Below are 13,614 nucleotides of genomic sequence, written 5' to 3'. Positions count from 1 at the left end.
TCTGACATAGTGAATATAAATGCGCTGGTTGATGTGACATGAATTAGGCAGAGAGGAATCAGTGCCAGTGTGCTAAAGATCGTACCTCTTACACACTAGAATATTCCTCCGTCAGCGAGTTCCCTTTTTAAGATGTCTTGCAAATGTGGGAAATCAACAGATGTCTTTCCCAATTTTGGGAGGTTGAGGGTCGGCGATCTCGGTCCGTCACTCGTGCTGTCGTTGATGATGTCACTGACCTGGCACATTTCTTTCTGCCTGTCATCATCTCCCAGGGTCGAGCAGGCTCCATCTGCGTTGTCGGGCCCAAGGGACAGAAGGTGCATTAAATCTGAAATCTCTCAACTTTTTTCACATCTTCAATCTCGCATCACAATTAAACTGATCTGTGTTGAACCTTTTTCAGGGCACCTCAGGATCGGTGGGTCCTGAAGGCTTGGCCGGTGAGCCCGGAACGCCCGGACTACCGGGCCAGCCCGGACTCGGCGAGCCAGGTCCAGCTGTGAGTAAATTCAGTCAATCCAATAATCGACTCATGTCATTTTACTGATTTGCTTACTGTCTGTACATCACTGGAATAGATACGGTGGATTGAGACTTGATAGAGTTGAATAAAATAATTTTGTTCTTCTCCTTGAGGGCCCTCCTGGTCAACCTGGTGGTCCTAAAGGAGACACGGTCTGCTTACAATCATAACATTATTCTATTTCACCTTTTTTTTGCCTTCCAAACTCGATTGTTTTAATGCCTCATGCTTTGGTCTAACAGGGTGACCCCGGACCTCAAGGGGACGATGGATTACCTGGAGATCCGGTGAGTTATCGGTACATTTTTTTTAAAAGCTATGCAGTAATGTGCACAGAAAATGTCTTCTATACGCCTGTTCAACTCTTAGGGTCCAAGAGGACCAGCTGGGCATAAAGGAGAAAAGGTAATCCAGCCAGTCTTGAAGCACTTTATCTTCAGTGTGTGTGATTTGGCCTCACTATTTAGTGTGTTTGACTTTCATTTTCAGGGAGAGCCATGCGAAGTGTGCCCCACACTGCCCGTCGATCTCGGCAACACGGTGGCTTTGCAAGGGATGAGGGGCCCCAAAGGAGAGCCCGGTTTGCCAGGAGTTGGAGAGAGAGGACCACCTGTAAGTTGAATTTGGGCAATCAATCACAACTTTATGATACTTTTAACAGCCTATTCTGGATTTTTTTGTCAGACATAATCTAAACAACATCTCTGCGGCGTACTGTGTGCGTTGCATTTTTCTTCCAATTTATAGTTTCAGATATTGGACTCAGGATGGTACCTGTCCTTGTAACTTAACCAAAGTATTGCAGCGGCTCGAAGGAAAGCCGTTTCTCACGGTGCACATTTAGTGTCTTTTCAAATGGAATGGGAAATGATTCATATGTGTGAATATCAACATTCTCTGCACCACTTTTCTGTTTTGCAAGTATCTGTTACCTGTAGTCTGTTATTGAAGGTGGACAAAAGTTGGAGCAGCAAAGAGCGGCAAAATGGGATACAACCTCGCTCGCTGACAAACTTTGACAAATCATCTCTCTTATGTCTGCATTCACCAGGGACTTCAAGGTGTGGATGGAAAGAGCGGACAGAAGGTATGTAGTTGTTACTTCTTCATTTACCGCTCATCTCTTTCATATTCAGTGCAAGTGCTGCATAAACACGCTCATCTGCATCCTAACAGACTCAGATAAGCACGGGCTTTTGCAGAGGGGCCTCGCCGAAAGCAGATGGAAATGGCAATGCCTTTCCTTTGAGTGCTCTCACACATGGTCGCCTTTCTAGATCTCTGCTCACATGCGCAGCAAGCCCACCCAAGCACTTTGTCATGCTCACAGATCCCACATCTGCCTAATTACACTGACCCGTATGCTTCCGTTGTCGTGTCAAAACACGACGTCTCGGAGCAGTCCTGTACATAAGGGGATCATAAATTCTAATTTTATTTTTTTTTATATAGGGAGAAGCAGGATCAGATGGTGTGAAAGGAGAAAAGGTCAGTGTGCTGTGTCAGAATTTAAACAACAGTTTGACACTTATTGAAAGGAAACTATTTTGTGCGGTCATGTCCAGGGTGAGCCCTGCTCTGCGTGCCCCACCTTGGGTGAGATTCCCCCAAACCTGGTCTCCGGTCTCGCGACTCAAACTCTGCAAGTGAAGGGCCAAAAAGGAGAGCCAGGCATTGGAATTCAAGGAGAACAAGTAGGTCTATCCATACAGTTCAGTAATAATGACTCTTGCTTGTTTATAGAACTTCCCAGTAAAGAAAGCAAAAAGATACGGTAGCATGAAATTTATTGGGTAATTGTATTTCTTTGACTTTGTATGCATTGCTGTTTTTGTTTATATCAGTGGTTTTCTTTGCATGTGTGAGCCACGATAAGGAGCTTCATTAAAATGATGCATTTGTTTCACTTTTTCACCCCCCAATAGGGAGACGCTGGAAATGTAGGACCACCTGGCCCAAGAGGAGAGAAGGTAAGTAACATAAATAAGAAACAGGATAGTAGGTCACCTCAATCGCAAGCTATGCTTACGATTTCTATAAAGTAAATTCACCCAACTTTTTTTTCTCAAATGGGTCTTTTAATGAACTACGGGACAAATATCATCACTGTGGTACGCAGATTTTCGGTCTAGACTGTTATAGCAATTTTAGTTAGTGGGGAGCCTTTTGGTGAAACTCGTAGATACCGACGCGGTAAATGCATTTGACACGCTTGCCTCCGAGGTGCATCTGAGGATGAACCGTGAATTACCAATTCAAAAGACACATCCCTTTATATTAATTTTATTTTTTTTTCTCTTTTGCTTGTCTGCAGGGGAATGCGGGGAGAAGAGGAGCTGATGGTAAGCCGGTGAGTTTAGATTAAGCTCTTTGAAACAGAATGTTCTGAGTCACATCATGATCCTGTCAAATCATGAAAAGATTATTATCCACCACCCCCCAAAAAACAGGGAAAACTTGGTGCAAAAGGATCGGCTGGCAGGAATGGAGAGAAGGGTGAAAAGGTAAGAAAACTATCAAACTGCCCGGATAAACATATAGCCGGCTATTTAAGATAAAAAAAAATGTTTTTGTTAAAAAGTAATCGTGACACTGTTTTTTTCGTTTTGTTTCTATATTTACAGGGAGAGATTGGACTGCCTGGTCTCAGCCTTCCCGGCCAGAAAGGGGAGCCGGTAAGAGAAGACTTATGTACTCATTCTTAGTGTGCTTCAGCATGATTTTCATGCAATGTAACCTTCTTTATCCTCTGCACTTTTTAAGGGCCAGTGTGGTGCGTGCCAGCCATACGAAGTTGGCAGCGGTCCTGCCAGCATCAAAATACCTGAGGGAACAATAGGCAACCCAGGTGAACCTGGCCCTCCGGGTGCGCCTGGACTTCCCGGGCTTGGGGCAGATGGCAAACAGGTGCTGATACGAACTACTAAACTAAATACAAATAGATTGCAATGAGGGATTTTCAGAGTGTGTCCAGGTGCATGTTCACATCAATGTGTTCCACCCACCGCACAGGGCCCCCCGGGTGCTGCTGGAGAGAAAGGAGATAAGGCAAGTCGCATCAACAAATTCACCCAGACCTTGTCTCGGTCGAAAAAGCAAAAAAAAAAAAAAAAAAAAAAAAAGGAAAATACATAAACTACTTCCCTAAAAAAGAACCATTACAAATCTGACTTTAAAACATGTAGGGTTAAGTTGATAGCTAGACCACCTGTAACTGATAAGATGTGGAAAAGGGAAGTTTTTGGAAACAGTAAACTGCTAGATTTGTATGTGCAAAATGCATCAATGCGTCAAGAATACATTTATGATGTGTGCGCGTTATCAGGGTGACCAAGGTGACAAAGGTGATACTGGAGACGACGGTGCTCCTGGAGTCCCAGGACTGCCTGGAGAGCCGGGACAGGATGGACGAATGGGCATCAAGGGAGAAAAGGTGCATTTCTTTCGATATGCGCAGTGTATAATAATAATAAATAATACTTTGATACTGTTATAAACCAATGCTGACGAATCATTACCAATAGTCTTAATGAATTTCTAGATCCAACTTTGATTTGATGCGTTTTGCCAGGGTGATGCTTGTACCAGCTGTTCATCTCTGGGCACTGCGGTGGGCGACGTTACGGCTGTGCCGGGGCAAAAAGGAGAAAGGGGAGAGCCTGGTGCTCCAGGAGTGAGCAAGACGGGCAAAAATGTGAGAAAAGCAACCTTTTTGAGCTGTTACTCTCTAGCTGGGTCTTGGCCTTCAGAGTAGCTCGATGATTAGATCATATATCTCGTTTTTTATTTTAGGGTAAACCAGGCTTACCGGGCGTACAAGGGCCCCCTGGTCTCAAAGGCAGCAAGGTATGAATGTCCATTTATTGGTTGTTGTAGTTATCGTGTTGTTGTTGCAAGATTTAAAAGCATTTAGAGGATGATTTTGCTGCGCTCCCCTTAGGGAGAACCTGGACTTGCAGGAGTCGGCCTCCCAGGTGTACAGGTAAGACAGATTTATTTAAATTGCAATATAAACACATTTGGCAGTTCAAAGCAATTTCTGTCTGCGGCACATGTTCACAACACAGAGCTCGTTTCATTTCGGCTGATATTTAATGAACACCAAATTCCTCTGTGATATCTGTGTTTACATTTTTCACATCCGCCATATAATCTTGCTGTAGTATATCTAGGGAAAGGTAGGTTCATAAAAAACATTCATTATTTGTTTGACCAGTGAGTCAGCTTAGTGTAATGGAGGGAAATCACTCTTTGACCAGTACTTTTCTCAATCTACCTCAAAGGGTATTGAAGGACCAAGAGGACTTCCGGGTATTGCTGTAAGTTTGAGTCGAATTAAAAAAGTTGTAGTTTTTGACACCTGATAGTTCCATCTAAAATTAATGTTTTGTTCAGGGACCTTCTGGATCCAGAGGAACACCTGGCCCCGCAGGTCCTGCTGGGGAAAAGGTAAACCTTTCACATTTTGTAATAGTCTCTGCAATAGGCTGCCATCCCTGATATATTCTGTTTGAAGACGTAAAATATAATTGGTGTACTTTTATTCATAGGGCGTGAGCGGAGATGCTGGGCCTCCAGGACCTCAAGGGCCAATGGGCTTCGGCGTAACTGGGCCACCAGTATGACATCATTTGCAAAACCGTCCATTTGGCAACCGCGTACGAATGCATTGTCACCAACCTTTTTCCCTTTTCACCCGCAGGGTAGAGACGGCGCTCCCGGCTCCCGCGGATCTCCAGGAGCGGATGGCAGACCTGTGAGTTGTCTTGTTGATTTATCGTCCCAAACACCATGGACATTTTTTTTAAATACATTAGCAATGTAGAAATGATGTTTAAAGATGCAAAGTCCCATAAGCTAATTTGAATAATTGCCTTCTTGTGTTCGTGTCTGTCAAGAGTGTCATTTTTGATTGAGCTTGTTTTAGGATTGCCCTTGATTGTGGGCAACATCGATAACCAAGGAAAACTGCCTCTACCTAGCACAGAGGCATCGTCTTCTGCCATTTCATCCACGGGCCCCTGATTTGTGCTCAGCTCACGGCCCTCGGCTTTCTTCTTGATTAACAAACCAGCGTGTGTCTGTGTGTCTGTGTGTGTACTATTGCAGGGGCTTGATGGAGCTAAGGGGGACAAGGTAAGTCTACCATTTTGTTTGGATGAAATGCTCTCTGAGGGGTTGGGATATGAGAGGGTGGAACAGATGGTAATCGCACATGCACCCACACATACACACAAACACACATAGACACAGAAAACGCTACCGAAGGGCCATAGATAGAAAACCAGAAGAGGTGACAAGTGTATTGTGGATGGTAAACAAGAGTAATTTTAGGGGACTTGTGTCAGCAGTTGCCTCAGACTATCGCTTACCATATTCATCCGACTTCTTAACCAAAGGTGCATGCAGGGGTTAGTGAGATGAGGGAACAAAAAAACGTCTTCTACTTTCAAAAGTTAGCTGGATGTAATTTGCATGATAGGAGCTGTTATAAAAAATAATTTGGAACGGAGGATAAGGTTGTTTACGTCGACCATGGTCCAAAGCGGCTTGCAACCGGTTCCGAAGATAGGTGCCATAGGCTCAAGCACTTGTGAGGATAAGCGGCTCAGATAATTGGATAGATGGAAGTCGACCATGCTCAGAAGAAATTAATATGTCGAGTTAATTTGCGTACTTGGAAGGGAAGGATGGGATTGAATATAAGGATGTGTGGGAGGGGAGTTGCACCTGCTTTGCGTCGCGTGCACTCGCTGTATGCTTGCACAGCACACTTTGGCGTGACAATTTCATCTACAGCAACTCTTGGAGTTAATGGAGTGATAACCATATTCAAAGCGTTTAATCTTGCACCAAAATGAGTCCCCTAATGCATAAAACTTCGGGATTAGGAAGGAAATACAGATTCATCACCCTTGTGTAGTTAATAGAATGACGGCTATACTTCAGTTAACATTTTGGATATTCCAATCTCCCTCTGTTTTTAGGGCGACCCCGGCGAGTGCAACTGCGTAATGCCAATGCAGTCGGGTGGAGGTGGACCTGTGAGTATCGACAGAAGCATGACTTGAATTCCTTTTCCAGAATTGTCACCCAACGTTTGTTGTTTTCCACTTCTCAGTTTGGGATTGCTTTCCATTCTGCTTGTGCAAGTGTTTGATTTTGGTGGCTCTCTTCTTCCAGGGGGCCCCCGGGGCTTTAATAGGCACGTGGCAGCCAGGCCCTCAGGTCTGATCCGTCCACCGTTAATGTTCCTTGTTTTTGACTTTTTGACATGTCCAATGTTGTGTTTTGTTCGCGGAATGTTACGTGTTGCAGGGACCACCAGGACCACCGGGCCCGCCAGGTCCACCAGGGCCTCATGGTACCAACGGAGTGCCAGGATCTCAAGTAAGAGACATGGGAACGGGGTGGTTTGCCATTCTTTCTTCATTCAATTCAGAGTTTCAGCTTTTCCTCTGAATTGAACTTCAAACTACTTGCAGTTGGAGCTTCAGCTTGCTTGGTTGGGAGTCCTTAAGTGAAGATTTTGACAAGCTTTGGAAATTGAGGGTGAAAAAAAAATGCATGCTGGAATTATGTCACGAAATTGTAGCGACGGAACTCAAGTCATCAGGATTCAACCAAAAAAAAATGCACTAATACTTCATGCTTTCATGCAAATTGGCTGCAACTGAGCCGACTATGGGGAATGTCAATCAAGACAAAACTATTATTTGAAGGTCTTCTTTTGAATATTAGCAGTAAAATATTAATATTTTTTCAATACCTTCAAATAAAGTTTTACTGTGGTGTTTTTCAAGAGTCAAAGGTGTCAAGAAAGACATAAGCGGGGATGGTGGAGGAATGGAAAAATTCTCACTACCTTAAGTCTTTCCCCCCCAAAATAACTGTAAAATTGAAATTGTATCACTCAAATTCCACAATTTCCATCTGTACTGTTTGAGACCCCAAACTCATACGAGAAGGAAGAACTTTAACCGTTTTTGCTCCTCGCCCTTTGACTCGACCCTGAGCTCTGGTGGAGAAGGGCCTGGTTAACCCCTCGATTGGCAACCAATCAGTTCAACCTCAGTTCAATCTTTCAGGGTATCCCCGGGAAGGACGGGATACCGGGAAAACCGGGTTTGCCTGGATACGTTGTAAGTAAAATTAGCGAGCAAAGGAGTTGAGGTGGCGCTATTCTAGGTACTGCACCTTTAAAAGACGCTACCACTCGCGATATGCATAACCCTGATATCTATGCTTAATTTTAGTTGCCCTTAATTGCGTCTTTTGAGTGAGCTGCTATTATCGATCAAACTTTTTTTTTTTCTTGTGTTTGATGTTTTGGTGTATTGAACTATTAATGATTGAGATTGAAGATGATGAATACCACCAGCGAGGAATATCAAAAGTCTGATTTTCCTGTGTGCGTCAGAGGAAATCAAAAGATAAGACATTAAAAAAATATATTGCAAAGAAACTTGAAAGCTTGAAAAGGTCAGTTTGACCTTTATGTCGGTAAACACATCATCACAAATTCTCTCCTCTCTCACGCTTTTAAAAGTATTAAAAGCTTCAGAGTGATTCAAATGTTGTTAATTTGTTATTTTTTTATGGTACAGGCTGGAAAATCAAGTTTGTGTTTTACATGCTCGCTTATTACCGTTTTTTTTTTTTTTTTTTTTTTTTGTTTTTGTTTTTGTTTTGACATTTGATTAAAGAAACTAGCAGTGCCGGAAGACACGGCAAATAAGTAATGAACCCACAAAGTAATGCAACTAGTAATTAATTCTGAACTAATTCAAAAGCCTTGAACACATATTTAGCACAAGCGTATTATTTTTAGTTTCTCGGCCGAACGTCAGATGATTAATCCAACGCATCCACTCAATATAAAAATATGAACCCAGCACAAGAATACAACAATATGATTGCAAGTTTTTGTGGTCTTTTTAGCAATGAAGTTCTAAAACAAAAATTCATTGGCAATTTCATTTTGCAGAAGTCTGACTTGCGGTTGTTGCCTCAGGATGCTTCTGATGAAGACGGCGATGTGAGTTTGTTGTTGTTGTTTTCATCCCCTTTGTGTTCATGAGAAAAAGTTACTCTCTGACTATTTAAAATCTCTATACTGTGTTGTGTTTGTTGCTATAATGCAGAAAGCATGTGAAGGGGACTGTTCCCAAGGGATGCCGGGAGTGCCAGGCATGGCTGGTGCCAAGGGCGAAAAGGGAGACCAGGGGAAACCTGGTGTAACCCCCTTGGATAACTGTGACAGCGTAAGAAATATAATATTTTAGCTTATGCTTAAAGCATTAACATATTTTCTTTCAAATGTACTGTTTGCACTGTTGATGGCTTAGCAATAACATGTTTCACTTATTTCTTGGATGCTTGCAGTGTTTGGAGAAACTACAGGCAACAGAACCAAGGGTCAGAGCACAGACAAAGATGCAATTTTGTGTGGATTTCTTGCTATTTATTTATTTATTGGGCACTGCACTGTAGGACCCCTGCAGCTGCACAGGATCACCTGGAGTTCCAGGGGTGCCCGGGTCACAGGGAATACGCGGGGAACCTGTGAGTATGCATTTGCGATTTAACTATTTATTTCTTTTTTGTTTCACTTTCAAAACTTTCCTCATCTTTTTTTACAGGGCATCCCGGGAGACAGAGGACAAGCTGGGCTTCCGGGAAACATGGTGAAGATGTACTCATGCACATTGTACACGTCCACACAGTACATATTTAACTTAAGAAACTTTATTTCAAAGTGGATTTTTGTTAAACTACTTTATAATTCACGTGTTATATTTATACATATATTTGTACAGTACACAGTCACATACTGGACTTGGAGAAAAGCACGTGCAACGAATCTGGAACATTTTGACAATATAGGCATTGAATATATTTTGCAATATAGATTTAAACAAGTTCAAACATGATGTCTTTTTGTTTCTTTCCTTTATCACAATTTGTTCGCAGGGGCCTCCAGGCTTCCCAGGTCCTCCAGGCCCATCTGGCTCACCTGTAAGATTTCTCCACACCACATTTATTTTTATCGTATTTTGACTCAACTTTCTCTCGAGACACTCAATTTGGATCTATTCACTTATAATAATTGTTGGATCGTTGGATATTATTTAAAATGACCTACAGTACATAATCTTACTCGAAACGCGTGTGCGTGCCGTCGGTTTTACATGAAGCACTCCTTGATTATGCCATCAGTGTTTCCGCCTTTTAGTGGGGCTTCTTTAATGGAAGTTGATTAAGATGGAGTGATTTGGTTGCTGCTTGACGAGGGCGAGGCACCCTCCTCTCCTCGTGCAGATGTGTGGTTTTTGTAGCCTTAAGAAGCTTGATGAAGGAGCTCCGTGAGTGGAAGTCATTTGCGCTGTAGTAGCACTTTTGCAGCAGGTGCTAGCTTGCATGTTGCTAGGATAAAAGCAGCACCTAAATTGATTAGCCGTCACCATTGTTGCCAATTGCTCACGATGCCCAGCTGCCAATTAGTCTTCGAAGATCAGTTAGTAATCACGCTAACTTGCGACCATCCGTAATCACATTGTGATCAAAGCAGTAATTATGTTTCAAATCACTTTCTAATTGGCATGTTTGTTTTCCTTTAAAAGTCGCAGCTCCCATCATCAAAAAAGCTCAAACAGCGAACAGTTTGGAATTACTCAGTGTGCTTCTCAGTCAATCCCCAGCATTGACTGAAAATAAAAGCTTTTTTTTTTTTCCAAAGAGGTGGAAATGTGTTTTAGCAACCGATTTGTGGCAAATCAACCGAGCACGCTGTGTTCGACCTCAGATGCCGAGAGCACGAAGCCAGAGAGGACATGAAATGCAAGCATCATATTCCAGCTCTCCGCTTCCTGTTTTTGACTTTCCCTCTTCCAAAATAATCATTTCCCTCCGCATCCTCAGGGTCAGCAAGGGGAGCAAGGGACAGCTGGACTAGCTGGAATCAAGGGCGAACAGGAAAGTATCAATGTCTTGAAATTATATCATGTAAAAGCAAACTTCTAAATTCCCGATCTTTACCTCAGGGCCCTTCAGGGACACCGGGCTATCCTGGATCCATGGGGGCTCCTGGACTACCGGTAGGAGCTCATTATAAAACAGGGATGGCATTGACTGATCTGGCTGCTTGGGTGGATACGTAGCTGTTTAAAGGCTCATATGTGTCCCTAGCATTGATTAACTGCTTTCCCCCCCCCTTTTTTTTTTTTTCTCTCAGGGATTGAAAGGTGAACGTGGAAGCCCAGGGACGAGTGGTCAGAAAGGAGAATCGGTACAGCATGACACTGATGATTTTTTAATCTACACAATGTGTGTGCTGCGAGCGTTTCACATTTCTCTTCCTTTGTAGGGTCCTTCTGGTCTCCCCGGGTATCAAGGACAGGCGGGCGCACCGGTCAGTGTTTCACTCTGCATTGTTTAGCCCTTCATTCTGTTTACGAACTTGTGTTTTTGAAAAAATACATCACAATTGACTCCTTATTTTTATAGGGGGGTAAAGGAGATCCAGGACCAGCAGGACCAGTTGGACCAAAAGGAGATCAGGTAGGTGTGACGAACATACAGTATACAAAAGTAAATTCAGACTATTTTCTGGGGGAAAAAGTGTTATAATTTGATCTTTCAAGGGCTTTCAAGGACAACCCGGATTCCCTGGAACACCAGTAAGAGTTTATACTTTGCTTCCTCGCTATACAGGTTCTCTTCTTTCTTATTTTTTGCGCAGCTATTAAATAATTCATGTATATTCAGGGCCCACCAGGCCTTGCTGGCAAAACTGGAAGGGAAGGACCTCAAGGGCTCAAGGGTGAAAAGGTGAGCATATTATACATATATAATTATATATATCGTACCAATATCTGAATCGATTGTGTACTTTTTCTGTCTTTGACAGGGCAACGATGGCGCCCAAGGTTCTCAAGGACAAACTGGCCCCCCAGGCTCACCGGGCTCCCCGGGGCTGATGGTAGAAACAATATCACTAACGTTACAAATTATAGATTTCTGCCATTCTATTCCATTGTGAGATGTCAGCTACTTGTATTTGCAATCAAAGGGACCTCCCGGCATTGAGGGAATTGATGGAAAAGATGGCAAACCGGGGCTGCGGGTAAGTTCTGTGCCCACTTTATCGACAGAAGTAGAAAAACAAGATTGTGGAAGAAAATATGAAACCACAGTCCTATTTGTAGCTGGGAATTTTTTCTTCAATATTTTGCATTGCTGACATTGGGTGTCTTGACTGTGTATTTTCATGCCAGGGAGAGATGGGCCCACCAGGACCAGTGGGCCCACGAGGAATCCCAGTGAGTAACACTTGTTGACATCTGCATTATCATTGAAAGTGATTTTTAATTGACGTGTGCTAAAAGTTAGTAACGAAAACAAACAAACAAAAAATCTGTAATTGACAGGTCAATTGTATCAATTACCCGTGAGCCAACACTCGGAGGGTGTTTTCATTTAAGAGGTATGAAAATTAGGTGTGCAAACGGCATAATTTAAAAAAAAAAAACAGTATGAACCACTAATAATGAGAACAAAAGCTTATATATCTAAAAAGTATAATGCTGGTTAAAAGTAGAATCAAACAAAAACAATAACCTAATGCTAATCAAAACCAAAAAAAAGTTTTAATTAGATATGTACAGCACATATTGTTCAATTTCCCGCTTCCTTGAAACAAATCAAGCAAATTGAGTTGTTATGTAGCAAATGCAAATAAAGGACGCTCTGATGATTAGAGCAATGTTTACAATTAGGGTGCAATAGCACGCAATATAATTCTTGTTCAACTGAAAAGTTGTGTGTAACTTGCTCGTTTTGTTCAAGTCATAACATTCATACATTTAGATAGCCTTACGCGTAGTGAAACTCTCCCTTTTAAAGGTACACAAAGCACATTTTTCAACATTTTCCAAGCAAGCCGTTCGACTTCCTTGACAGACGTGAAATGTTTGTGCCCTTGGGTTTTGGGGCTTGCATTTAAACGCGTTTCTTTGCAAAATCAGCTAATCTCGTTTGTGGCGTAGTCAGTGTTTTATCACCAAATACTTCACAGCCTAATGGGATTTCCATCAGCCGCAGCTGCAAGGTGTTTTGTGTGTTTTATTAACAATTGAAAGTGTGCAAACACAATTCCGATCATCATTATGTGCCCCATTAAGTGGTGAGCATGCAGTACGCGTGTTGATATTTGGTGTGTATGACCATTACATGATTAGTGCTACTGGCAATTTCTGATCAGCCGCACTCATTTTATTATATTTTTTCTATGACAGTCACTCATATATGCTCACCATTGTCCCTGTGCATAACACTACGTATAAAAGCCTTCCACATTTTTAGGTGTTGTAATCGTGGACTTTAAGCACGATTTTCTAAGATCGACTAATCACATGCTTGAGTTATATGTCCGTGGATGAATAATTTTCACAGCTAAGATGCTGTGTGAAGCCGGCATGTTTTCCTCCTGCTTGTGTGGGTTTTCTCCGGGTACTCCGGCATCCTCCCACGTTCTGAAAACTTGCATGTTAAGTTCAGAAGACTCGGTGTGAAGGTGTGCCCATCCCAATGCCAGAGTATTTTTTTTTTTTAAAATACCAGACCCATATTACATCTACGGTCATATTTGTACAGTCACCAAGCACTAATTCAGTATGCAATGTAAGGAGACATCTTTAAATACGTTATAAAGCACTTTCACAACACTACAAACTACAACCACAAAGTGTCAGTCAAATGTGTTTTATTTTCTATGCAAAACAAATGCTCCTGTACTTAATCAGATTCTACAGGACTCTGGATTTGGATCAATTTTTCTCCCATCTAATCCGAAATTGTCTGGCAAAAACAGTGGCTGGTGCGATGACGAGTGTGACCTCGTTTGAACCTTAGAGCGACATTTAGAGTTTATGATCTCAAGTTCTTGCATTTCATTTGACTGTTATTTAGCTAGCAAAAAAAAAATCTATATACATATTTTTATATGATGTTTCTCTTTAGGGATTCAAAGGAAAAACAGGCCACACTGGCTTTCCAGGACCAAAGGTTGGTTGATGATTTATTACTTC

The 13,614-nt window shown here is 42.3% G+C and overlaps 1 protein-coding gene across 2 annotated transcripts in view; it reads left to right on the top strand.

The window, feature by feature from the left end:
* Positions 1 to 13,614, top strand: part of col16a1 (collagen, type XVI, alpha 1) — a 40,873-nt gene that overhangs the window by 22,514 nt on the left and 4,745 nt on the right. For both annotated transcript variants that reach the window (XM_061817098.1, XM_061817108.1), the window contains 44 exons: positions 276 to 320; positions 407 to 502; positions 640 to 678; positions 769 to 813; positions 896 to 931; positions 1,016 to 1,138; positions 1,578 to 1,613; positions 1,979 to 2,014; positions 2,092 to 2,220; positions 2,452 to 2,496; positions 2,841 to 2,876; positions 2,977 to 3,030; positions 3,151 to 3,201; positions 3,290 to 3,433; positions 3,539 to 3,574; positions 3,852 to 3,959; positions 4,098 to 4,220; positions 4,319 to 4,372; positions 4,467 to 4,508; positions 4,810 to 4,845; positions 4,922 to 4,975; positions 5,077 to 5,145; positions 5,229 to 5,282; positions 5,636 to 5,662; positions 6,514 to 6,570; positions 6,710 to 6,754; positions 6,845 to 6,916; positions 8,514 to 8,564; positions 8,671 to 8,790; positions 8,912 to 8,944; positions 9,020 to 9,091; positions 9,169 to 9,213; positions 9,500 to 9,544; positions 10,448 to 10,502; positions 10,571 to 10,623; positions 10,761 to 10,814; positions 10,893 to 10,937; positions 11,033 to 11,086; positions 11,170 to 11,205; positions 11,294 to 11,356; positions 11,436 to 11,507; positions 11,598 to 11,651; positions 11,803 to 11,847; positions 13,547 to 13,591. In XM_061817098.1, coding sequence (XP_061673082.1) covers positions 276 to 320; positions 407 to 502; positions 640 to 678; positions 769 to 813; positions 896 to 931; positions 1,016 to 1,138; positions 1,578 to 1,613; positions 1,979 to 2,014; positions 2,092 to 2,220; positions 2,452 to 2,496; positions 2,841 to 2,876; positions 2,977 to 3,030; positions 3,151 to 3,201; positions 3,290 to 3,433; positions 3,539 to 3,574; positions 3,852 to 3,959; positions 4,098 to 4,220; positions 4,319 to 4,372; positions 4,467 to 4,508; positions 4,810 to 4,845; positions 4,922 to 4,975; positions 5,077 to 5,145; positions 5,229 to 5,282; positions 5,636 to 5,662; positions 6,514 to 6,570; positions 6,710 to 6,754; positions 6,845 to 6,916; positions 8,514 to 8,564; positions 8,671 to 8,790; positions 8,912 to 8,944; positions 9,020 to 9,091; positions 9,169 to 9,213; positions 9,500 to 9,544; positions 10,448 to 10,502; positions 10,571 to 10,623; positions 10,761 to 10,814; positions 10,893 to 10,937; positions 11,033 to 11,086; positions 11,170 to 11,205; positions 11,294 to 11,356; positions 11,436 to 11,507; positions 11,598 to 11,651; positions 11,803 to 11,847; positions 13,547 to 13,591 — 2,634 coding nt within the window. The remainder of the gene's footprint in view (positions 1 to 275; positions 321 to 406; positions 503 to 639; positions 679 to 768; positions 814 to 895; positions 932 to 1,015; positions 1,139 to 1,577; positions 1,614 to 1,978; positions 2,015 to 2,091; positions 2,221 to 2,451; positions 2,497 to 2,840; positions 2,877 to 2,976; positions 3,031 to 3,150; positions 3,202 to 3,289; positions 3,434 to 3,538; positions 3,575 to 3,851; positions 3,960 to 4,097; positions 4,221 to 4,318; positions 4,373 to 4,466; positions 4,509 to 4,809; positions 4,846 to 4,921; positions 4,976 to 5,076; positions 5,146 to 5,228; positions 5,283 to 5,635; positions 5,663 to 6,513; positions 6,571 to 6,709; positions 6,755 to 6,844; positions 6,917 to 8,513; positions 8,565 to 8,670; positions 8,791 to 8,911; positions 8,945 to 9,019; positions 9,092 to 9,168; positions 9,214 to 9,499; positions 9,545 to 10,447; positions 10,503 to 10,570; positions 10,624 to 10,760; positions 10,815 to 10,892; positions 10,938 to 11,032; positions 11,087 to 11,169; positions 11,206 to 11,293; positions 11,357 to 11,435; positions 11,508 to 11,597; positions 11,652 to 11,802; positions 11,848 to 13,546; positions 13,592 to 13,614) is intronic.

The sequence above is a fragment of the Syngnathoides biaculeatus genome, chromosome 1 (assembly GCF_019802595.1).
Source record: "Syngnathoides biaculeatus isolate LvHL_M chromosome 1, ASM1980259v1, whole genome shotgun sequence".
Classification (NCBI taxonomy): domain Eukaryota; kingdom Metazoa; phylum Chordata; class Actinopteri; order Syngnathiformes; family Syngnathidae; genus Syngnathoides; species Syngnathoides biaculeatus.
Note: the sequence above shows the minus strand (reverse complement) of the source record. Positions and strands in the feature narration are given on the sequence as shown.